Genomic DNA, 24,362 nt, shown 5'->3' on the forward strand with positions numbered 1-24,362 from the left:
TTCCTTAGTGCTGCGTTGCCAGTCTCAACAAAAACGTCCCTAACGTTGTTGTATTTTCTTGTCCTTAATTAAAATACGATCACTTATCTGTATTGTAATGTGTAAATTACTTTTGTTTTATCCATTATACCAAGTAATTAAGCTGTAAAATGAACCAAAAGAGGTATATAAGTTATTGTTATTTATATTAAGTTCCATAATTTTCGCAAAATAAAAGGAATTTAATAAATTTGTCAACGTCGCGTATTTTTGACATTTGGTAACTGCTGATTTTTCCACAATCGACCAAACAAGTTTTTGAGATATTCTGTTGTCATTTCTAATTATTAATATGCAAAATATTCCTGTTTTAGGAATTCAATTTATTTATTACATTTTTTGTCAAGTTGTTATAGCAATAAAAATACCGTTTTTTGGGGATAAACTGGTTAACGGTTGTAGATCATATAAGTCATTTATCTATGGATCATATATAAATTAGTTCTTATGTCCTTCTGGCGCATATGATCTATAGTTTGTCCAGCGAGAGAACAGAGTACACTGGCAGCTTTGCTGACAGTGACAATTATTAATAATTTATTATTTAAATATAAATTATAAATAATAATTACTTAAAATTTAAAATAAAAGCCATAACAATATGCAAAAGTTTATTACAAAAATTAATAATTTAATGAAGACTAGTTACTATAGAAAGTTGATAAATATAAGTACTTATAATCGGAGTAAAAGCTTGCAAAATATACAGAATATTAGTATACAAAATTTAGTATATGACAGTAATACATATACCCTGTGTTAAGTCACTTTTTAATCAAAATTTCAAATATATATATATATTAAAAAAAAAGAAAATTATTATTAATTCGCTCGAGTTTCAGTCCTTCAACATTGCACTTCATATGTATATATCACATTTCTCTAAATAAATTTAATATTTAATTGTACTAATTTGAAATAAGGCATTTATTATAAATTTAACACTCACATACACCGACGTTTTTAACTGAACAGTCCTACCCGTTCGGTTAAAACCATGTAAAAAAAAACTAAGTGTATGGGGGCCTTTAGATATAGTAAAGTTTAAATTAACAGTTAAAAAAAAATAAATATAAAGTTACCCCAACGCAAAAATAATGCCTTGATCATTTATCTTTTTATATTTCTGCAAACTTGTTTCTCCATCACAATATTTTTTTGTGGCTTCACAGCACATTTATAAATAAAAATATTCACAACAAATTTCATTAAAAGTTCTCCGTTCTGTTAAAATTTATAACATCCTTTGTATAAGAGCATACCGGGTGCGTCTCAAAAGTAGCTCACTCCCTATAACTTTTTTATTTTTTCAGATAAAAAAACGAGATTTTGTATGTTAGTATATGACATAAATTAGAATTGATCTGATGATTTCCTATCGAATAAAGTAAAAATAGACCGAAGGTACCATTTAAAAATCAAAAGTTGTGGTAATTTCTGGTGAAACACGAAGTGACAAAAAAACATTTGAATATGTCAATCAATCCTAATTTATGTCATATACTAACATACCAAATCTCGTTTTTTATTTGAAAAAAATAAAAAACTTATAGGGGTGAGCCACTTTTGAGACGCACCCGGGTGTTTTTCAAACGTGGCTCATCCCTATTTATTTTTTTCCGATAAAAAACGAGATTTGTTATGTTAGCCTATGACATAAATCAGGATTGATTGACGGATCCAATTAGAACTTTTGATTTTTAAAATGTACCCTAGACATTTTTTGAATTTATTTGATATAAAATGGCATTCTGAACAGAACGACATATCGTATGTCAACTTTTGACATTTTTGCTTAAAAAATAGTATTTTAAATTTCAATCTAAAGTGGCTAAACCATGGTTGTGATAAAATCAATAATTTTTAACCTAGGAGGCTTGGAAAAATACATTTGATGGTCTAATGTTTTTCTTGACGGTTTCTGACCATTTAAAAGATGCACCAATCGCATTTTTAATCATAACTATTTTTTTTTCAATTGGAACCAGGTTGGCTCATTAGCATATTTGGGAAAAATAATTTTTTAGGAATAATTTGGTACCACATAGTTGATACTTCGCGTCAAACTTTCGTTATGAACACAGTCATGACACTCTAGATTGAAATTCAAAAAAAAACTATTTATTTTTAAGCGAAAATTCTATCAAATAAAGTAAAAAATACAGAGGAAAAATCAAAACTTGTAGTCATTTCCGGTGAAACAGGAAGTGACCGAAAATAATTGAATACGTCAATCAATCCATACCAAATCTCGATTTTTGTTTAAAAAATAGAGAAGGTATAAGGGTCTAAAGGCGAGCCACTTTTTAATATATAATCACCCGGTATATATGACCTTAGAAATACATAAAAAGTGGATTATCACTAACAATAAAGGTCTTAGCAAAAAGGGTTGATAAAAATTTATTTAGAGCTAAAGTTACCAGACGTGTCAGTTATTCAGACGTGACGTCCCGTCCCCAAGATTTGTCTGTCAATTTTAGATTTTTTATAGAAGTGAAAGACTGTTCAGCCATCGTTCCCCGTTACGTCATCATTATGTGTCAAATATGAGTTTTAAGGTGTGTCTGAGATCAGTTCATATTGTTTAGAAAATGTTAAGTACGTTCCTATATTATTGATTGAGCAAGTTCCGTTTTTTTGCGGCATTTATTAATTTTTCTTGAACTCTTCATCAGTTACGATCCCTGTAATTCCAATCCTTTGGACTGTTGAAATTCTTATTTCTAAAGCATCCAGCAACTCGCTATATTATTTTAAAACGCTATCAATTTGTATTTTACATCGAAATATTACACATTTGCATTGTTCTTACTTCATATACGGCGTCCACGGACAAGAGTCGTTCTACCAGCGTCTCTTTCTCGAGAAAAATAATTTATAAGCTTAGCAATGAGCTCTGCTTGTTCATTTTCGCTATATCTTTGAGGTATTTATTGCAATAAAATAATTTGAATTTTGTTTTACAGAAACAACCAAATTCTAATTTTGACACTGATCGATGTCCGTCAATAAAATTATAACCCCAAATCAAATGACAATGACAATTACTAAAAAGAATAAGCAGTAATTTACGAAATGCGACAAAATATATGACGTGACGATGAACGATGGTTAAACATTCTATACCTTACAACATCCAAACCAAATAAAATAAAATTTTTATATTTAAAATAATGTAGACACTTCTCTTGTTTTTTGGTTTACTGTTAAATATATTTAATATACTGAACGAACCCTTTGCACCAAGTTTGACTTTAATAAAACAAAACCAAAAAAATTAACATCGCAATATGTATATGTTAATAAAATTCATTATCACTGGAATGATTTGATCCGAAATTTTTACTCTCATTATTTAAATTAGAGATGTTTGACATCGACAATTTTAAAGCTAGTTCCATGGTACTAGTGTCCAACACAGATATGGGATCTACAAAATAAAAAAAAAATAATAAGTCATTATTTTATATACATTTAGGACGTTGAAATCTATTTATAGCGGCTATTTTTTAACGTCCCTGTATATTTGTAAAAGAATATATTACACAAAACTTTAGCACGACTTTTTTTTATACCTATGTAATTTTTATCACAAACATCCAGAGATTTAGTTTCGCAATTATTAGCAATAATTCTATCTTCGCTTTTATCTACATCAATATCACATAATTTAGAAACACAGTTCACACGTGAACAAGCTTTATTTTCAACAAGCTTACTAGATTCCTCCAGAGATTTATTTATTTTCAACTTGACGCCGTTTTTTTCTTTTGTCTTGTGGCTTTTTTTATTTTTGTCTGTACAAAAATTCGGGGCAATATTACCATGCGAACACCCAACGTTAATCGCTGGCTTTTTTGATACAACCATTTTCCCTTCAGGGCTACCAACGTACTTTTTTTTAAACATATTCATAACCCTAGTAAACCTATTTTTTATAGATACGTTTAAACTACCACCAGTTATGTTCTGTACAAAATCAAAAAACTCTTTATTGGAACTGTTCCCTGTTACGTGCTTTTTAAGGACGTCTTGCATCTGACAGTCCAAACATTTGCTTGACGTTAAATCGCATTTTTTACATGAAAGTCTGGCTATAGTTTTATTTTCAGCTTTAACTTCCACGTCAAGGTCATTTTTTGCGGAATTTTGTTTTTTCATTTTTTCTGAATTGTGTATATTTAAGTCCATGCTGTTTGGTATAGAAATGTCATTCTCAGACCTATGTAATTCTTTACCTCGTTTTTCTAACAGTATTTTAGGAATAATTCCATCTTTGTCTTTATTTCTATGAGTATTATCGACTTCTTTGATAAAAAAATCTAGGCTAGAATCAATTTTCAGGTCTGGCTTGGTTGTATTGGGGTTTGAAAGAAATTGTGATTTTTTTGATCTATTTTTACTAAGAATAGGTTTTTCGGTTTGGATCTTATTGATTTGGGAGTTTGCTGAGTTAGGGAATCTCGGGAATAATAAGGAAGGTTGGGAACATAGATTCTTCGCTGGAAAATGGAAAATTATATGGATTACTGAATCATAGTTAGGTTACAGTTGTATACAGGGTAGTCGGAATTGAATTTGGGAAACTACAGCAGCATATTCTGCAGATACAAATAAGTAATCAAGTTCGTATAAATTTATGTCCTAAAATGGTTCGTTTCGTAGATACAAGGTGCAGATGTTTCATTTTTAGTTCTATTTGTTTCAAATAAATTCTGAACTAACTAAAATATTTGGATGAAAATTGGTTTTTGGGAGTTTTTTGAGATGGGAAATTTGATTACGATGTCAATATGACTCCTACTTCTAGAGGGCGCCACCTACATATTTTTAAACTGGTTTAAAGAGGAATAACTTTTCGTCCGTACCTGTATAAAACTACTCAGGGAAAAAATATGAATTTTCGCCGTTTTTTACGTAAAAAACGTTCTTCGTAAAAATTGCTATGGCTAATGGTTCTCGAGATATTTACAATTGAAATAATCAATATATGTCATTAACAAAAATTGAAAATTTTGACTAGATAGTTATAAGAGTGAAATGTTTTTGTGTCAAATGTTCAACAGAAACTGTTTCATCATCATTTTTTTCTAGAAAAGATTATGATTAATTTAAAAAAAAGTTCCCAAATTTATCATTTCAGTCAAATAATTATTTTTGGTAAATAATGACACGTATTGATAAGTTAAATTGCAAATATCTTGAGAAAGGTTAATCGTAGCGACTTTTGCCAAGAGCCCTTTTTAACGTAGAAAACGCAGAAAATGTATATTTTTTCACTCAGTAGTTTCATACAGGTAGGAATGAAAAGTCATTCCTCTTCAAATCAGTTTAAACCTTTGAATAAGAAGACTAAGGAAGGAGCATATCAAAAATCTTAGGTACACCGCGATGGGCCTCAAATATGGCCGATTTAAATTCGGGTTTATCAGTGTCGTTCTAATTTTATTTAAAAAATGTAAAACTATGATGTAGGGTAGACGTGGGGTAGACTCAATAATTTGTTGTTTTATTTTACGTTGTGAATAAATGTTGGTAGTTATTAAAATTGTTCTAAATATATAATTCTAATAAAAATAGATAAATTATAATAAGTATTTATTACCACAAACATCCGATACGCTACTGAAGCAGGTAAGTCAAATTAACGTATCTAAATTCTTTGACATCTAATCTTTGACAGGTAATAAATAAAAGCTAAAATGCAAGAAAAATATATAATTTAGTTAATTTAACTGAATTTCATAAATGATCGGTTTACTACACGTATGTATATTATATAGTCACTTACTAGCGAAAAGTTGTTCCATTATTTCACTCAATTTTTGCCGAGATCTACCGCACGCTACACAACCAACTATTTTAGAGTCTTTTTCGATAAATCGCGATAGTGTCACTGTTAATTTAAGTGCTGCCACCATTTCCATCTAGATTTACTACCTCTATACAACTATCAGTAGTAGAATAAATAATAAATAACATAAAATAAGCTCCGTAAAGACTGACAAATCCACAAAATTTCAAATCAAATTCAAATATGTCAAATGAATCGTCAAACAGAACTGTCAAGGATCCCCACCCTAGAGTGCTTTTATGGCGCTTTTCCGCCCACCATGCATGAATACATGGATAGCATTATGCTCCTTCCTTAGTCTTCTTATTCAAAGGTTTAAACATATGTAGGTGGCGCCCCCTACAAGTAGGAGTCATATTGACATCGAAATCAAATTTCTTATGTCAAAAAATACCCAAACACCAATTTTCATTCAAATATCGACGTTAGTTCAGAAGTTATTTGAAAAAAATCGAAATAAAAATAAACTTTTACGACCTGTATCTCTAAAACGAAGCATTTTAGGACATTTATACAAACTTTTTTACTAATTTAGGCTGCAGAATATGCTGCTGAAGTTTTTCGAATACTATTAGGCTCACCATGTATATAGGACAACCTGTATACATACCCGCTTGTGTGGATTCTTTTCCCAAAAAATCGGGTAAAGTTCGCAGTATCAAAGCAAGGCACTGAGCTACATTAAAATTCGATGCGCAGCATAGAGCTGGGGTCAGTCCATCGTTATCGATAGCTAGAACGTTAGCACCTTTCTTCAAAAGTTCTCTTGTTACATCGACTAGTCCATTAGTAGCAGCTAAATGTAATGGCCTGAAAAAAACAAAAAAAAAATATAACTATACTGTGTGACATAGAAATTGCATCGCCCAGTATACAGTGCTGGCAACTCTTACTTTTGGGTCGGTATTTACGTGTGTGGAAGGAAGTAAATCGCATAGGGATCTTATTAAGTCGGAGTGAGAGAAATGCGACGGTGGGCTGTTGCGGCGTTGCCACATTTCTCCGGTACGGCTTTCCCTATCAAGTAAAGTAAAATCACGATCGCAAACCGCTTATTTTTAAAAGACTTTTATTTTCGAAAAGATAACTAGATAAAATCACTAGATATGTTTCTCAGCATCTGAAATGAAATTATAAGGATATCGTTAGGGTATCCATTTTTTTATAACGAGAAAACGTCAGTAATCGCGATTATTTAAAAGCTGAACTTTTTAATACATAATACGCGATAACTCAAGAACTACTTTAGATATTGAAACTTTTTTTTTTATTTTGAAGCTCGGATCTTTTACAAGATGTTTAAATAAGAAAAATTCGATAGGCTTGTTTTTTTTCATTCAAAATTTATACATAAAAAACCCATCCATTTACTTTAAGTGCATTGCAATTTTCAGCAATCATGTAACTTTTTTATTTATAAATATTTTCACATACTGTCTGTGAAGAAAATATAGCAGAAATATTAAAAAAGCTTTTGAAAAAAAAAATACAATCATTTATTTCTAATGGATTTCGAGATATCGATTTTTGAATTCACAGTTCTAATAGCGCGACCACTGTCGAACACCAACTCAATTCCACTTATTTTTACCAAAAGTGCAAGTGTTCCTAACTTGCACTTAAAAATTTACAGGCTATAGAAAAAATTACGACGACTCGTTAATAAATAAACAAATAAAGTATCACGAGACGTAATTAAATCGTAGAATCGTAGAATTTTAAGTACTGGACATGGTACTGATTGGGACCGCGACGAATCTCACAGTTTCTCGGTTTATTTCAAACGTTTGGCAACGTATTTACTGAGAGAACAGTTTTTACTGTTCTGTCTTTGTTCAGTACATTATAAACGCATTGTACTCTTCTTACATACGGAAATCTCGACCCAAGACTAACATTTGCCAGCCCTTAGTATGCGTATGCCTGGCTATATACTATTAAATTGTAAAGAATTCCTACCAGTAAAATTTACTTACGTTTTTCTATCACTATTCGGTACGTTGACCATATCGGGGTTAAGGCAGTGTTCCAAAATCAACAAGGCAGTGTGATAATGTCTCTTAAGGCACGCCCAATGTAAGGCAGTGTTGCCGCATCCGTCGCAGGCCATTAAATCTATGTTGTGCGTCAGAAGCAGTTCTAGAAAATAAAAAAAATACACGAAATATAACGTTAGTTAAAAATATATCTCCTTCTTACCTGCAACATTTGATTGTCCATACTGAGCTGCAACAATAAACGGAGTCCTCCCTTCCTCGTCTACGACCTGAGACTGTGCCCCATTACTTAGTAACAACTTGGCACATTCTGTGTGACCGTGAACGGCGGCTATATGTAAGGGAGTTCTTTGTTTCTCATCACGCAAATGCACCACTTCTTTACCAAAATAATTTATCAACTGTTCCAGGCACATTTCAGAACCAGAAAAACTGTGAAATATAGTTAAAAATTAAAAAAAAACATGTATTTTTAAAAAAATTAGAGAGTAAATTTACCTTGCGCAATGTACAGGGGAATAGCAGTTTCCTATCAACTCCTTGAACACGTTTTTTGACAGCAAATGTTCTACACAGTTCATATGTCCTATAAAACAAATAATATAAATAAAATATCAACATTTATACGTCATGCGAAAGATGTGGCAAGGATGTGCTGTATTAAGGGAGGCGTTATCCTACTCTAAATCGCTGTCTTTTTTAGACAGATGTCACTTGTCATTATTCAAAATGTTAATCAATCACAATTGCTTTTCTCCATCATTTACCGGATTAATAATACAGAAATTACAATTCAATTTACAGTCAATTAAATTATATTATATTGTTTATTAGTAATTATTGAAGTTTATATATTAGTAGTTATTAATTAGTATTAGTTATATAAATGGTCTCAGATACTGGCTTTTCTCAAAGCCCTGAGTCTGTATGATAAGTTATAACTCAAGAAAGGAGAACAGTGACACTCACCATGATAGCACGCCCAATGCAGAACAGTACAGTCTTGATTATCTCTACTTAAAATGTCTCCCTCTTCCATATAATCGGTAATTAACTGTAGACACTTCAAATGCCCGCACGCAGCTGCTAAATGAAGAACCGTCTTACCGTTGACGTCTCTTGTTTTAACTTCCGCTTTGTTCACTAGCAGAAGTTGCACGACATCGTGCTGACCATTGACTACCTGAAATGTTATTTAATATTTTTAAAAATAAAGAAAAATTAACGAAAAACTACTACCGCTCGAAATAAACAAGAATGTTCGTCCTTGTCTACGATATTAGGATCTGCCCCGCATTTTAAAAGGGCTTGAACACATTCGATATGGTTTCCAGATACTGCTAACATTAATGCTGTACGTTGTTGCCTAAAAATCATTTCAATAAAGTTGAAAATTGATTTATTTAAAACCAGAAGATCCATATTATTCATGATTTATGATGAAATATTTTTCTCAAGACTCTTAATTTGTTATTAAGACACTGAAACATACCGATGTGGTAATTTTTTCTGTCTGGTCTGGATTTTAACGTGTAAGACAGTGATGTGGGTAGCTTAATGGAAAATCAAATGTATTAAAAAGAGATAAAAGTTGGGTGGATACATTTTTTCTATGCGGTATTGCCGGATTTTGCATCAAAAGTTCAAACCGCACAAGTAGGCGTTTAATGTTGCATCTAGGGTTGGAACCTTATTTTTCACAATTAGTTGCTCATTTTACTACAGATGTAATAAATTATATTTAGTTTAGATATATAATCTTCATTTCAGAAGTATACATGAAAGTTTTTAACATAGTTAATTTTTTTCTACACAAATTTTCCTACAAATGTTAAAGCCGGTAACACTGTATGCCACTTTTGATTTTGTCTCTCTCTGTCAACAACCGGTCATTTATATTATTCTCTGTCTTACACGTTAAAATCCAGACCGTACTTCTAAAATGACCAAATAGGAATATAGTTAGTGTACAAGAGAAAGTGACCAAGTCCATTAATAACAAATGTTATATTTACGTGTATTTTTTTGTTTTTTTTAAGTAGGGACTTGAACAATTGTGTAATATCACATTGTGGAGTGTGTAATGTACAAAAAAATTGAATTTTCTTTGTTGTCAAAAATTACCTGTCAAGCATATTGACAACTTCTTGACTCTCGCTGTTTTGAAGCAGCAGGGTCAAACATAGCGAGTGTCCATTTTTGGCACTGTAATGCACGGCTGTCATTAAATTTATGTTGTCACTGAGTGAAACTTTGGCACCGAATCTTAACAAGAAATGAATGCTTTGGATGTGCCCTTCTCTGGCAACTAATATCAGCGGTGTTATACCTACAAATATACGTTTAATACCCTGTATAATGTTGTAGTTTTTAATATTAAGTACTTACCTTGGTTTGTCTGTATGTTAACGTCGTTATATTTAGTAAGAACTGATTTTAGGACTTCTACATTTCCAAGTTTAGCCTGTAAAAACGTATATACTTATACAAAAGGAAAAAGGTATAATAATACCATATGATCCAAAAATTTTATATATAAAATGACAGCGATCGTTATTTCATAGACATCGCTGACACGGTTTTTTTTTCGATCATATTGTATTATTTCTATGTAAAGCCTCGTCTACACGTAACGTTTTTTTTATCAACATTTACATCACTTACCGCTAGGTGGAGTGGTGTGACGTCAGGAGATCCGTCTCCTTTATGAAACACCGTATCCTCAACAATGTCTATTAACAACTTAACTGCTTCAATGTTACCACAAGCTATGGCATAATGAAGTGCAGAAAATCCTAAGATAAGTATAAAAATATTAATTAATCATAATGCTTCATTAAAACCTCGAACTTAGTGAAATAAACTACTAAATTGAATTATACCTAAGAGTTTACAATCAATAATGTCAAAAAATACAATTAAGATTAATAGAAGATTCTAGCAACAGCTTGCGGTAGACAGTTGTATCCATAGAGAATAATTAGCATATAAAACAATAAAATTTTAATTTCTAACCACAATTTCTATTGACAGATGATAATCAAAGGTCAAAATGATATTTCTCGCAAATTTTAAAGTATAATTAGTGGCAAAAGTTACAAGTTTGTTAACTTTTTTCTACTAACTGAAAATTACTACCACTAATTTTGACGTTCTGAATGCTTACATTGAACTTACAGGAACAAACTTCTATGCTTACTGAAATCACTAATTTCGAGGCTCCTGAATGAGACTTATCTAATAATTTTTCTCTAAATGTTAACGTACCTTTATTGTCGGTGATCTTAGTATCAGCTTTGTGACTCAATAAGTACTCTACGCACTTAGCCTGGTGATCGTAAGCTGCAGCTAAATGCAGTGGAGTGCATCCCTCTATATCTCTATCGTTTATAGGGCTACCTATACCTACCAGCGTGAAGACACACTGAAAATGTCCCTGGGCTGCGGCGTAGTGTAAAGGCAGTCTGTCAAAGTTGTCTTTTAATTTAAAATCGGCACCGTTACTTGTTAAGAGATCCAGGCATTCAATTGATCTAAAACAATAATTATATTTTGTACTATACTCTGATTTACGAGTCGGGGCAAGGTTATTAAAAGATAAGGTTGTCTTGTAACTCGATCCGCCGTTATCGGAAACGTCATCAACTACGTCACAGGTATGCGGCCGATCATAGATAAAGGGATAAAAACTGCCGATAGTCCGACAGTGCATTTTTGAATCGATAATCATTGTGTATGGCATCCACAGTTTTCAGTTGATTGATGTTTGTTTTCTTTATTACATTGCCCATTTATCTCTCTTTGTCCGTTGCATTTTATTTTTTATTCCTTTATCTATGATTTTATACGTTCTGTAGCATACCTGTGACGTAGTTGCCGCTTCGTTCCTGTTGGTCTAAAAGTTACGAGGCAACCTGTTTAATATAGTAACCTTAGACTTAGATTTCGACAGACGATGACAGAAAAAAGGCAGATGACACTATGACACCCATACCAATCCATTTATTTTACTAAAAAAAGTACTTAAATTTTTTTGTTAACTGTTGTTGTTTTTAACCAGTCATATTGGTTTATTTCAAAAATGACAGGTGATATTTCAATATGCCTGGAGTGACGGAACGAAGAACGACGCACGGACGCAGGTGGGTATGAATTTTTGTTTGATTTTAGAAACTTGAAATTAAAGATAAGCAATACCAATTAAACTTTTAGTTACGTAATCCAAGGCACGATTATTAAATTCATTGTTGCCAACCATTGACGTATTCGGCGCCGGGCTGACTAACTGGAATTAAAATTTCTCGGAATTCAGATGGTAACTCTGCTGTAAAAAATATTAAGGTGCCACATTTATTTGTTTATTTCTTGACATTGTCATTCGTTTATTTTTGGTTTAAATAAATTGTGTTGTGATACTATAAGCTTAAAAAAAATTACTAGCAGACCTTTTCAAAGGAGATTTGGTTTGTTACTATATATGATATAAATTAGGAGCGATTGACGTATTCAATTGTTTTTGGCCACTTCCTGTTTCACGGGAAATGACTACAACTTTCGATTTTAAAATGGCATCCTCGGTATTTTTTTTTACTTTATTCAATAGAAAATGACACTCTGAATAGAATGGCATATGATATGGCCACTTTTGACATTTTCGCTTAAAAAATGATATTTTAAATTTCAATCTAGAATATCATGGCTGTGTTAAAAACACTAATTTTTAATCAAGATGCCTTGGAAAAATAGATTTGTTCGTCTATTGTTTTTCGTGTCTTGTCCTGGCCAGTGCCCAAATCGTATTTTTAATCATATATCAATTTTTTTAAATGGAACGAAGGTGGCCCATTTAGAAAAAAACATTTTTTTAAGAATAATTTGGTACCACCACAGATTATACAGATTATAAACTTATCGTCAAAAGCATTGTTTTTCGTGGTTCCAATTTTCGGAGTCGCGCACTAGTTAGGTTACTAGTTTGCGCACATAGCACGCCCACTTATGGCTTCTAAAATTGTGCACAGCGTCGGCAAATTGTGACCGGCCCAGTTATTACGCTGTTTAAACGCGAGTTTATTTTTGCGCACAGGAAATTTTACTCGTTTGCTCATCGTCATAAAAAACAATTTTCGTTCCGCGAATTAGGGACAAGATTTTTATCTGTATACATACTAAGGGTCGGCATTTCTGGTCTTGGGTGCCGGTTTTCATGTGTACGAAGAGTACGGTCAACACGCTTAGTAAAATAAGATGTACTGAATAAAGATAGAAGGCGAGTATTTTCCCAAGCGCATGGAATCTAGCGTCAGACTAAGTAGTTATGTAATAAATACTTCGTATTTTTGCTCACTCCGACTTACTAGATTGCCATAACGACTCACTCCTATACATGTAAACGCCGACCTAAAGGTTCGCTTGCCAGCAGGGTATAGTACACCTAATCTGTGGTACCACCACACTTGATAGTTGATATATGATATGTCATTCTATTCAGAGTGTATTTTTCTATGGAATAAAGTAATAAAAATACCTCGAAAAATACCGGGGGTGTCAAAAAATCAATAATTGTAGTTATTTATGGTGAAACAGGATCAAATACAAATCAATTGAATACGTCAATCAATCGTATCAAATCTGTCTTTTTTGTCTAAAAAAATAAATAAAAAAGTTATAGGGGTGAGCCATCTTATAAAAATAATTCTTTTAGATTTTTTCAGAATTGGTTAAAGAATTAGATAATTGAGAACCGTAGAAGAGTAGGTAGGTATGTGTAGTTGTAGCAGTTATAAAGTTTTAATAATACTAATAATAAAAACTAAACAACTGATTATTATTAACTCAAACTGTTAAGCTATACAAAACATACAGAGACAATTATATATAGTAAACGCCACGAATGTTTGGGAGTGATTCATCGGTCGCTACCTTTGAATAAGAAGACTAAGGAAGGAGGCGGAAAAAGCACCATAAAAGCACTCTAAGGTGGGGATCCTTGACAGTTCTGTTTGACGATTCATTTGACACATTTGAATTTGATTTGAAATTTTGTGGATTTGTCAGTCTTTACGGAGCTTATTTTATGTTATTTATTATTTATTCTACTACTGATAGTTGTATAAAGGTAGTAAATCTAGATGGAAATTGTGGCAGAACTTAAATTAACAGTGACACTATCGCGATTTATCGAAAAAGACTCTAAAATAGTTGGTTGTGTAGCGTGCGGTAGATCTCGGCAAAAATTGAGTGAAATAATGGAACAACTTTTCGCTAGTAAGTGACTATAGGTATAATATACATACGTGTAGTAAACCGATCATTTATGAAATTCACTTAAATTAACTAAATTATATATTTTTCTTGCATTTTAGCTTTTATTTATTACTTGTCAAAGATTTAATGTCAAAGAATTTAGATATGTTAATTTGACTTACCTGCTTCAGTAGCGTATCGGATGTTTGTGTTAATAAATACTTATTATAACTTATCTATTTTTATTACAATTATATATTTTTATAACAATTTTAATAACTACCAACATTTATTCACAACGTAAAATAAAACAACGAATTATTGAGTCTACCCCACGTCTACCCTACATCATAGTTTTACATTTTTTAAATAAAATTAGAACGACACTGATAAACCGGAATTTAAGTCGGCCATATTTGAGGCCCATCGCGGTGTACCTAAGATTTTGATATGCTCCTTCCTTAGTCTTCTTATTCAAAGGTCGCTATCATGTGAACTAATCGGTTCAAGGTCACATAAAACTTAATTCCAGTGCCGTGGTGTTTCAAGTCATATAATAATCAATATATAATCTGTTGTAATTTGTTGTTTTAACTGTCAAAGTCTTGTCAAAACATATATTTGGTTATAAATATAAAATGGAATGCCCCATCGGTCGCACTGCAAGCACATCAATGGACTGACGCAAAAAAACGAATCAATCAAAGAAACGCGATATAGTATTGTCTTTGTCAATCACGTTAACATTTTAGAATAAGTAGGGGGAGCGCAGGCAGATGATTAGACCGGGTCTTTAAAAACCTACGTCTGCGGTAAAAATTTACGTTCTTAATGTAAAAATGATAGCGCGCCTGTCGATTCTAACTTCATCAAGCGATAAATCACTCCCAAACATTCGTGGCGTTTACTATACCTAGTATAATATTTAAAGATTAAACTCGCAAACGCAGGTTTGCTCTAACAATGAAATAACAATTAAAATATTATTTTTCTATTAGTTTAATTGTTAGATTTTGCAAAATAAATTCTACTGATATTTATTTACTTACCCTTTATAAGCAGCACAATGACTAGGCGTTCTTCCACTATCATCTTTTTCATTCAAATCCACTCCAGTCTGTAAAAATTTCCTACAACACTCTACATAGCCAGATAAACAACACATATGTAACGGCGTCCTTCCTTCATACCTACACAAAACATACACAAAAATAATATAAAATCAAATACCCGGGAAGCAAAAAAAATACCCTTTTTTAGTAGGGCTGGCCCCAACACTTAACAAAGTATTTGATAGTATATCATGCCCGTACTGAGCAGCGATATGTAAAGGAGTCGAACCATTTTTATCGGCACAATCGATATAAGCACCACGATCAATCAGCGTTTTGCTTCTGGTAAATCTACCATGAATGGCAGTCATATGCAAAGGCGTTCTGCCATCAGCACTACATTTATTGATATCAACACCTTTGGCTAATAAAAATGTCAGACAATCAACTCCATGCGTCGAAGAAGCTGCTACATGCAATGGAGTCTGTCCTATAAGACACCAATAAACAATAATTATAATCTTCATTATTACTACACTCAGATGCAAAAAAGGCAACTGAATTTTTTTTGTAAAATTCAAAGTGTAATATTTTTTTATTTTTAGCTCTATTTTTCTGATTTTTTTAGCAAACTGTATATAAATCCTTGTATATGAATTTTTAAAGTAGCTCAACCTAAGACGTTTATGGATGTAAAGCACCAGATGGCGGGGCGTATTTCACAGTCTTTTACTAGAGAAAAATATTTTTTGTTACTCTGAATTTTGAAGCGGCCAATAAAAACAGAGAAAATAAAAATCGATAATTTTCGGACTGTGCCAATTGGTTACTAATCGACCAGATACTTTTTGTCTATTAGATATGCTATAAAAGCTGGTAATTATACAATTCGACCATTGTAAATACCCGACAAATTCCGCAAGGCCGACGAGGTCGATGTTTTTCACTGATAAGAAAAAAAAAAAAATGTTTGTTTAGATAATTTTCCAGATATTTTTTCTTTCTGAATGCACATTTTAAAGTATTTTATATTCTTTGTCCGCTTGATCTATTATACTGGTCGCACGTATCGAAGTTTTATTTCTTGTAGTTTTAAGATATTTTCTTGTTTCTTTGTAGTTGTAATGTAAAATTAGATTAATTTATTAAGTTTGATTATAATGTTTAGTGTAGACTACCAGAAGAAATTTAGTAGTGTTTTTATATTTTATTTTGAAGTTAAGTAGTAGGTGAAGGGGTAATTTGGTTAATTTTTCTTTATGTTTGATTAATTAATAAGTTTGATAATTTGTTTAGTGTAGAATACAAGAAGTAGTTTGTGTAGTGTTCTTGTAAGAGATTATATTCATTTATTTTGTAGTTGAGTAGAAGGTGAAGGTATTTGGGTATTTTTTTCTTTTTGTTTTTCTTCTAATAATTATTGTAGTTGTTTCTTTGTAGTTGTAATGTAAAATTAGATTAATTTATTAAGTTTGATTATAATGTTTAGTGTAGACTACCAGAAGAAATTTAGTAGTGTTTTTATATTTTATTTTGAAGTTAAGTAGTAGGTGAAGGGGTAATTTGGTTAATTTTTCTTTATGTTTGATTAATTAATAAGTTTGATAATTTGTTTAGTGTAGAATACAAGAAGTAGTTTGTGTAGTGTTAGAGATTATATTCATTTATTTTGTAGTTGAGTAGAAGGTGAAGGTATTTGGGTATTTTTTTCTTTTTGTTCTTCTAATAATTATTGTAGTAATTCTTTTAAATATTGTGATAGATACATTATAATCTTCCTTCTACTTTTCTGGTAGTTGAATATACGAAAAAAATCTGATCAAATTTATTTTAAATGAAATTAATATAGTCTTATTAATTAATCAAATTAAACTAGTCAAATAATATTAATTGCAATCAATTATTAAAAAATATTAATTATTTTGGAAAATAACTTTTGAAATGGAGTATTATTGATAAAATTTAGCCAATTTTTTTTACCCAGTAGCGTATTTCAATATGATCTTATCATTTACCACTGTATAATAACTTAGTTATGGCAGAAAAATATACCAGTTAGTTTCAAAATATTATTTTTTTTTCAAACGTCACAAAAGTATTAATTTTTGCGACGTGATTGACAATATAAAAAAGTCATTTTAACGCGTAGGCATAAAAGTAAAGCACTTTACGCCTAAGCATAAAAGTATGAAAATATATTATTAAAATAACATAAGTCTCAAATTCAACGAGCCGTAACCATAGTTTCTCGATATATAATTACTCATGGTACAAAGAAAACTTGAAAACAAGGTATGGTCGATAGCGTCTCCAATTTCGTTCAGTTTGCGCATATCGCCTGTGACGTCATATGCCATACAACAAAATATCCGTATTGTTGAATTGCCACTAATAAAAAAGACCTAAAATAGGGAAGAATTAAATAACCCCTAAAGTTATGTAAAATCATCGAGCTGGACATTTGAAAAGTTATGACATATTATACACATTTATTATGTGTCATCTGTTTGAAAATTTGAAATTGGCGCGTGGAGCTTGCCGACCAATATTGCCGTTTATCACCTGTGACGTGGTGACCAACCTGCGCAATATCATACCTTGTTTTTTTGTATAATGATAATTACTTAAAAGGTATGAGTTTTAAATATTTTTATATTATTTGGAACGTTTGAAATTGTTTAAAACATTATTTGTGGCGTTTAAAAAAATAGCATGTTCTATTCGGTAAAAATGACTTTTTTGTGCTTCGGCTGTATGTCAAACCTACAGTCTCGCCACGAAAATTGTCATTTTACTCCTAATAAAACAATATATACCTACTAGAAAGTTTTATGGTTTAACAGGCTTTGTGAGTTAAAACATAATGATATTTTCAGTTTTTATAATTCTTGATCGAAAATAAACGGCGTCAGCGATGGCTATGAAATGAAGATCGCTGTCATTTTATATGTAAATTTATGTGGGAAATGTCGTCGATCGTCATTTCCCTGCCAACTGGACGCCGTTTTTTTTTCATATGGTACAAAGTTAAAGCAAACTTGACTCTGACCATGTTTTACGCTAAGAAAGATTTATTTCGTGTAATAAAGATTTAAATGGTGTATTAAGTACATAATATTTATTTAAATGTCAAATAATATTATTGAAACAAGTGCCAAGTTTTATTTTTAATTAAGAAAAAATTAATCAAGAATGTATAAACGTTTTGTTTTCAAAAAAAAAATTTACCTTAAATTCGTAAAACCTCAATTTAGAATAAAATGATCGAAGAATGAAATAAAATTTTATAGCCCTGGGTCAAATCGAAATAAAAGTAAGTGTATGTAACTTTTTTAAATATTAATAATTACCAGTAATTAGCATTAATGTACCAACATATTGAAAATTGTTATTTCTTTGTTAAATACGGTTTAGAATCCTTAAAATAACAGCAAAAATAATCGAAAATCAACAATGAAATAATAGTTTTGTTTAAATTTCTTAATCAGCTGAGCCCTATTATAGTTCGCAAAAATCCGAGCTATATTATTACATTACTCTGAGGGAAATACCGCAAATAATCGATATTTTTGACTCCGCCCCTAATCACATGCTTCATTCCTTTAAAGCTTTACGATTTGTTCACCAGAGGCAGCACATTTTGTCGAGAGGTTGACCAACTTTAAGAATATATAAACAAGGATATAAATGGATCAGCTTTAATTCGTAAACTCAGTTTTCTATAAACTTTAGTATTTGGATTATTATACAGGGTTAATCAAAGGGTTGATTTTTACTCTAATTTTAAAACACCCTGTGAAATAATTTCGTGAGTAAATTTTCCAAAAACATTATTTTTCGGTCAGAACCATGACTCCTCAGTATTTTGTTTTTTGGCTCGTGTCAATACATGGCTTGGTTAATTTTTAAGAGCGAAATGAACTTGACACCAATATTTTGCAATTTTTTCAATTATCATTACGTATTAATGTTATTTTTAAATATGACAAGATGGCTTAGGTGACTATTGTCGTAACGTCGTATTGATAATTACATATTGATTATAAATTTGAATACATTTTTTTCTGTGCGTTTTTTTGCATCTGAGGGTATAATATTAACCAAAGACATCTGAATAAAGAGGAGACAAAACACTACTCATCAAACTCTATTTGTTTACAATCATACATATTTTAACCCTTTAATATGAGTTAAAAAGAGTTTGGACACAAATATGGCAACGCTGTTGAGTTTCGTGTGCATTTCTGTCTTTTCGGTTTACTAGTGGCGTGCTGTTATAATGACTGTACAGGGTGGTCGAAATTGGTCTGTTTTAACAGAGAAAACGTATTTCCTGATTAGATAGAGCAAAACCGAGATAGAAGTCATGAACTCGATTTCTGAGATACATTTAATGGCGTACACACCGATATTTTCAATACCAACTGAGATACGGGGTCTTTTTGAATTTTTTACCATTTGGAAAATTGCCCATAATTTTTGTGTTTCGCGGAATAATAATATTCTGTAAAAACGTTCTTAAGGCACTTTTTTAATCACAATCCAGTGGCGTAGTCTGTTTTTTTCTATACATGCTCTTTTTGTCAGAAATAATAAAAAATATAATTTTTTAAATGGAAATCATAATTGGCTATAAACTTAAAAAAAATGTTGGCGTTTAACCCTTTCCAACGATATAAAGTTAGGTGTATTTATTTCTAAGAATGAGAGAAATATTAAGTTTTTTATCTTTGTATCGAAGCAGGCGTTGATTTTGTGTTGACCTAGTTACCTAATTATTTTTTATTACAATTTAATATTCTATATTATTGTTTATCTGCATAATTAAAAACTTTTGAAAAGGTAAATCAACATTCTATATTAGTATTACCAATTACAATTAAAACACCAGGGTTACAACTGAACTATTAAATGGAGAATTTAGAGAGAATTGGGGTTGGAACAAAGGGCCCATATCTTGGCCTGCTAGGTCCTGTGATTTAACTCCTTTCGACTTTGGGGGAAATTAAAAGACCTTATATATATTGGAAGAACCATTGCATTGGGACGAAAGAATAATTGCAGAAGGATACTAGGCAAGCTTTTTTACTTATAAAACCACTTCGTCTAATAAATTCTTGTAATTCTGTGTGCAAGATGTTTATTGTGTATTCAACAAGAAGGTGCTTAATTTGAACATGTCAAATTAAGCACCAAAATCATATCTCAAATAATATTTTTTTTAGTTTTGTTCTTAGTTTATTGTATCGATTTCAGTTGTAAAATTACTACTACTAATAATTACTATTATTAATAATAATAGAATGTTAATTTACCTTTTCAAAAGTCTTTAATTATGCAGATAAATAATGATATAGAATATTAAATTGTAATAAAAAATAATTAGGCAAATAGGTCAACTCAAAATCAAAGCCTGCTTCGATATAAAGATAAAACCCTAATATTTATCTCATTATTAGAAATAGATACCCATAACTTTATATCGATGGAAAGGGTTAAACGCCAGCATTTTTTTAAGTTCATAGCCAACTACGATTTCAATTTAAAAAATTGTATTTTTTATTATTTCTGACAAAAAGAGCAAGTATAGAAAAAAACTGACTACGCCACTGGATTATGCTTAAAAGAATGTTTTTACAGAATTTTATTATTCCGCGAAATAAAAAAGTTATGGGGAATTTTGAAAATGGTAAAAAATTCAAAAAGACCCTGTATCTCTGTTGGCAGTGAAAATATCAACAGGCGGGTTACGCCATTAAATGTATCTCAGAAATCGAGCCCATGACATCTATGTCGGTTTTGCTCTAGGCATTTAGGCAGGAAATAAGTTTTCTCTGTTAAAACAGACTAATTTCGACCACCCTGTACATTAGTAATAATAATAACCTACTTCGTTTTTAAACACGAGCCGTAGATCTAACGCAATCCGCAGAAATTTGGCATCATCGATTTTTACTGAAAACGATGTTTGATCGAGATAAAATTTAAACAGTTTTGTTTCCCTTTATTTAGATATCTATTATAGTCTTTCATATTAACCAATTTTAAATATTAACCTCTAAAATTAAGAGATTCAACATCCGCTCCCCCTAAGGCCAGTTCATCGCAGCAGATTAAATGACCGTTCAGACAAGCCACGTGTAAGGCAGTGTTGCCAAATGCATTTTGAGCATTTACTTCAGCTCCAGAGCTCAGTAATAGTCTTGTGACAGCTTCATAACCTAAATGTATTCGATTAATTTGATTTAAAAACGGTTTTTTAGTGTTTCATTACCGTTGGCTGCAGCTACATGTAGAGGAGTATACTGATTTCTATCCTTTGCATTTATATCGGCACCATAACGTAGCAGTACTTCGATTGTATCGATGTGGCCCATTTGAACAGCACAATGGAGAGGTCTGTTAAAGAACAATATAGGAAAATCAATAAAAATCACTTACTTGGCCTGTACTCTCCTTTATTATTAAGAGCTCTTTTTATTGCCTTTTAAAAAAGCCTGTTTTCGTTTAAAATATTCCTAACCATTTTTTGAAGAAATATAGACATATTATTAAAAATTAAATTTCTCAACCTACCTGTAATCCTTTTTATCGCAAGCATTTACTATGCAACCTCGGTTTATTAACAATTCTGCTACAAAAGTGTTTCCATTATAACTAGCATGATGAAGTGCAGTTCTTCCAGATCTATCAGTAACATCTGGGTTTGGAACTATGTTTAAAAGTTTTTCTACACAATTATATGCGTCATGAGCGGCTGCTATATGAAGAGGTGTTTGCCACAATCTAAAAAAAATTGAATACAGTGGTGTTTATGACATAATAATGCTAATACAAAGGCTACCTGTCTCGAGCACACACATCAGCTTGATATTTGATTAATATATCTACAGTTTCGTCAGAATTTACTGCACAAGCCCGATGCAAAGGCGTTATCCATTTACTGTCTTTAGCATTGACACGGGCTCCGTTTTCTAGTAATATATTTGCGATTTGGGCTTCGCCTTTAAAGGCTGCAGCATGTAAGGGAGTCCTTTTTTCACAATCTAAAAAATTTTAGTGAAATCAATAACTTATATAAGATTGTTTGTAATTTAAGGAGAAATACCTGTACAATTGGCATAGTAATCGGGATGGGTCATTAAGTCTTGAGCCTCATCTACAGCCCCGGCAAATATTGCTTGTATAATAAGGGGCTGAAATAAAAATAAAGTAAAAAAAAATATAATTAACCTAAAAATTAAAAGTAGAGAGTTAAATGAGAAATACCTGTTCTTCTAATTGTAAAATGACCATGTTATTTGTTGTGCGTTCTAAAACTCAAAAATAGATTTATCTATCGCATTATTTTCTCTAAACGGATTTTTAAAGGACGAAGTTGAAACGTCAGTTCCTGCTGCTTGTTTTGATTTTTTATGAGAAAGATCCATAGAGTATTTATGAGGTTCCTTAAAATTCTTTGAAAATCTTTGGGCGTTTGACAAGCTACAGAATAAATACTTTATGGAAAATCATATATAAAATTAATTTTGTAGTGGATTAAATATCATTATTACTTATTGATATCCCCTGTATGTAGACCTCAGCGCGAATATGATGGCGATTACAATGGCCAAGACAAGCATAACAAATTCATTCTTCCTATCTCTATATCTCTGGTAGCCGCGAAGTATCGAAAAAGTCCTTTCTACAGTTCATCAGCTGATCTATGAATCTGTGGTCCTTTATTTTTGTATAAAATAATTCATAAATAATTTTTATTATTTAATTTTAGTTTGTTATTTCATTTCAAGTAATTTATCTTTATTGACTTTATTACAGGTTTATTAGTTTTTTATTCATCTGGCTTGTTTATCCTTTATTCATACCTACGTAAGTGCATTTCTTAATTAATATTGGGATATATAAACTTCGCGCCACTGGCAAATATTTGACTGATTTTTAATTATTGATAATTAAAAGACTTGATCTTTTGCCACGTGTGCCAAATTTTTGAAAGAAATGATATCATTTGTGGAATTTTATTGCTGTATCTCTGTTAGTAAATATTGTTAAATGAGTGTTAACAATCTGTGAAAAAAGTAAATTTCCAGATAGTATAAGTCCATTTAAATCTTTATCTATAAGAGATTTTATTTTATTGAAGAAAGCCTTGTTACACCAACAGTATTCTTCTTATGTTTTGACTGTTAACTTGGTAAGAAGTTTTTAACAATAATGGAAGATATATCAGATGTATTCGTAACGGAGTTCATTCCTACGATTTACTCCACTCCAGGTACGCTAAAATATACTCAGAACAATCGAAATAAAAGCTTTGATGTTTTTCTGGAACGTAACGGAGTTATCATCATTCTCTACAACAAAACCAATGATGTTTTGGTGTTAGTGAAACAGTTCAGAGCTTCAGTATATTTCCAGAACATAGATGAATGCGAGAGACTGACTCTAAATCGAAAAATAGACGTATCAAAATACCCAGCACATCTGGCATTTTCCTTGGAATTCTGCGCTGGACTAGATGACAAAAGTTTGCCCCCTGAAAATCTAGCACAAGAAGAAATTCTGGAAGAATGTGGGTATAAAGTTCCCATAGAAAGTCTAGAGAGAATAACGAATTTCTGTAATTTATCAGAAACTACCGGTGCTCGAACTACATTGTTCTACTGTGAAGTTACTGAGGATCAGAGAGTCCATGAAGGTGGAGGATGCTCAGAAGAAAACGAAAATATACAAGTGGTCGAAATGAAAGTGGCCGATGTTATTAAATATGCTAGTCAGAGTTACGTGTGTTCTCCTGTTAATTTTCTTTATTGTTTGAATTGGTTTTTGTATCATAAATATAATAAAATATAACTTTAGTTTTTGTCAGTATCATAAGTATAATAAATGAAAAAAATAGAGAGTATATTTTTTGTATCCTAAATATAATAATAAGGTATCCAACAAGAGGACATATATGACAGTGACAGTTATCTGTCAATTCAATTCACTGTCTGTAATGTATATGTGTCGAAATATCCCTTCCGATCTATAGGAGAGACATTAGGTATATTAATATAATTGTAATATATAATGTAGAATAAATGAGTTAATAAAGAAGGAACAAGAGTAAAAACATGTTTTAATAATCCTTTAATTTCAATGTTTTAAAGTGTACAACTTCATAAT

General features: G+C 31.3%; 2 protein-coding genes across 3 annotated transcripts; one reads left to right on the plus strand and one right to left on the minus strand.

Moving 5' to 3' along the window:
- Nucleotides 1-1,830: 1,830 nt before the first annotated feature.
- Nucleotides 1,831-22,594, minus strand: LOC115877102 (serine/threonine-protein phosphatase 6 regulatory ankyrin repeat subunit A-like). 2 transcript variants are annotated; one of them, XM_030893192.1, is made up of 20 exons: nt 22,461-22,594; nt 22,300-22,387; nt 22,036-22,237; nt 21,768-21,977; nt 21,466-21,590; nt 21,248-21,412; nt 15,390-15,681; nt 15,189-15,329; nt 11,161-11,426; nt 10,558-10,688; nt 10,282-10,357; nt 10,018-10,222; nt 9,133-9,259; nt 8,863-9,076; nt 8,392-8,479; nt 8,096-8,325; nt 7,873-8,035; nt 6,507-6,706; nt 3,618-4,544; nt 1,831-3,472 (listed from the first exon to the last, which is right to left on the minus strand). In XM_030893192.1, the coding sequence occupies exons 1-20, from the start codon at nt 22,485-22,487 to the stop codon at nt 3,342-3,344; spliced, it is 4,008 nt and encodes a 1,335-aa protein (XP_030749052.1). In that variant the 5' UTR covers nt 22,488-22,594; the 3' UTR covers nt 1,831-3,341. The 2 variants fall into 2 exon arrangements, with proteins under 2 accessions (XP_030749052.1, XP_030749053.1); XM_030893193.1 differs by lacking the exon at nt 3,618-4,544 and having other exon boundaries at nt 1,833-3,472.
- A 416-nt stretch (nt 22,595-23,010) lies between these two features.
- Nucleotides 23,011-24,302, plus strand: LOC115877103 (uridine diphosphate glucose pyrophosphatase NUDT14-like). Its single transcript, XM_030893194.1, has one exon. It carries the CDS (start codon nt 23,409-23,411, stop codon nt 24,045-24,047), a length of 639 nt encoding a protein of 212 aa, XP_030749054.1. The 5' UTR covers nt 23,011-23,408; the 3' UTR covers nt 24,048-24,302.
- The last annotated feature ends 60 nt before the right edge of the window (nt 24,303-24,362 follow it).

Source organism: Sitophilus oryzae, unplaced genomic scaffold (genome assembly GCF_002938485.1).
Source record: "Sitophilus oryzae breed Bouriz unplaced genomic scaffold, Soryzae_2.0 scaffold_1442_pilon_pilon, whole genome shotgun sequence".
In the NCBI taxonomy this organism is placed as follows: domain Eukaryota; kingdom Metazoa; phylum Arthropoda; class Insecta; order Coleoptera; family Curculionidae; genus Sitophilus; species Sitophilus oryzae.

Coding starts and splice junctions, on each gene's coding strand:
- LOC115877102 (XM_030893192.1), bottom strand. CDS start 22,487: ATGGTCATTTTACAATTAGAAGAACAG. Junction 21,413..21,465: donor ACATGTAGCTGCAGCCAACG/GTAATGAAACAC, acceptor GAATACATTTAG/GTTATGAAGCTGTCACAAGA. Junction 3,473..3,617: donor TTGTGATAAAAATTACATAG/GTATAAAAAAAA, acceptor TTTATTTTGTAG/ATCCCATATCTGTGTTGGAC.
- LOC115877103 (XM_030893194.1), top strand. CDS start 23,409: ATGGAAGATATATCAGATGTATTCGTAACGGAGTTCATTCCTACGATT.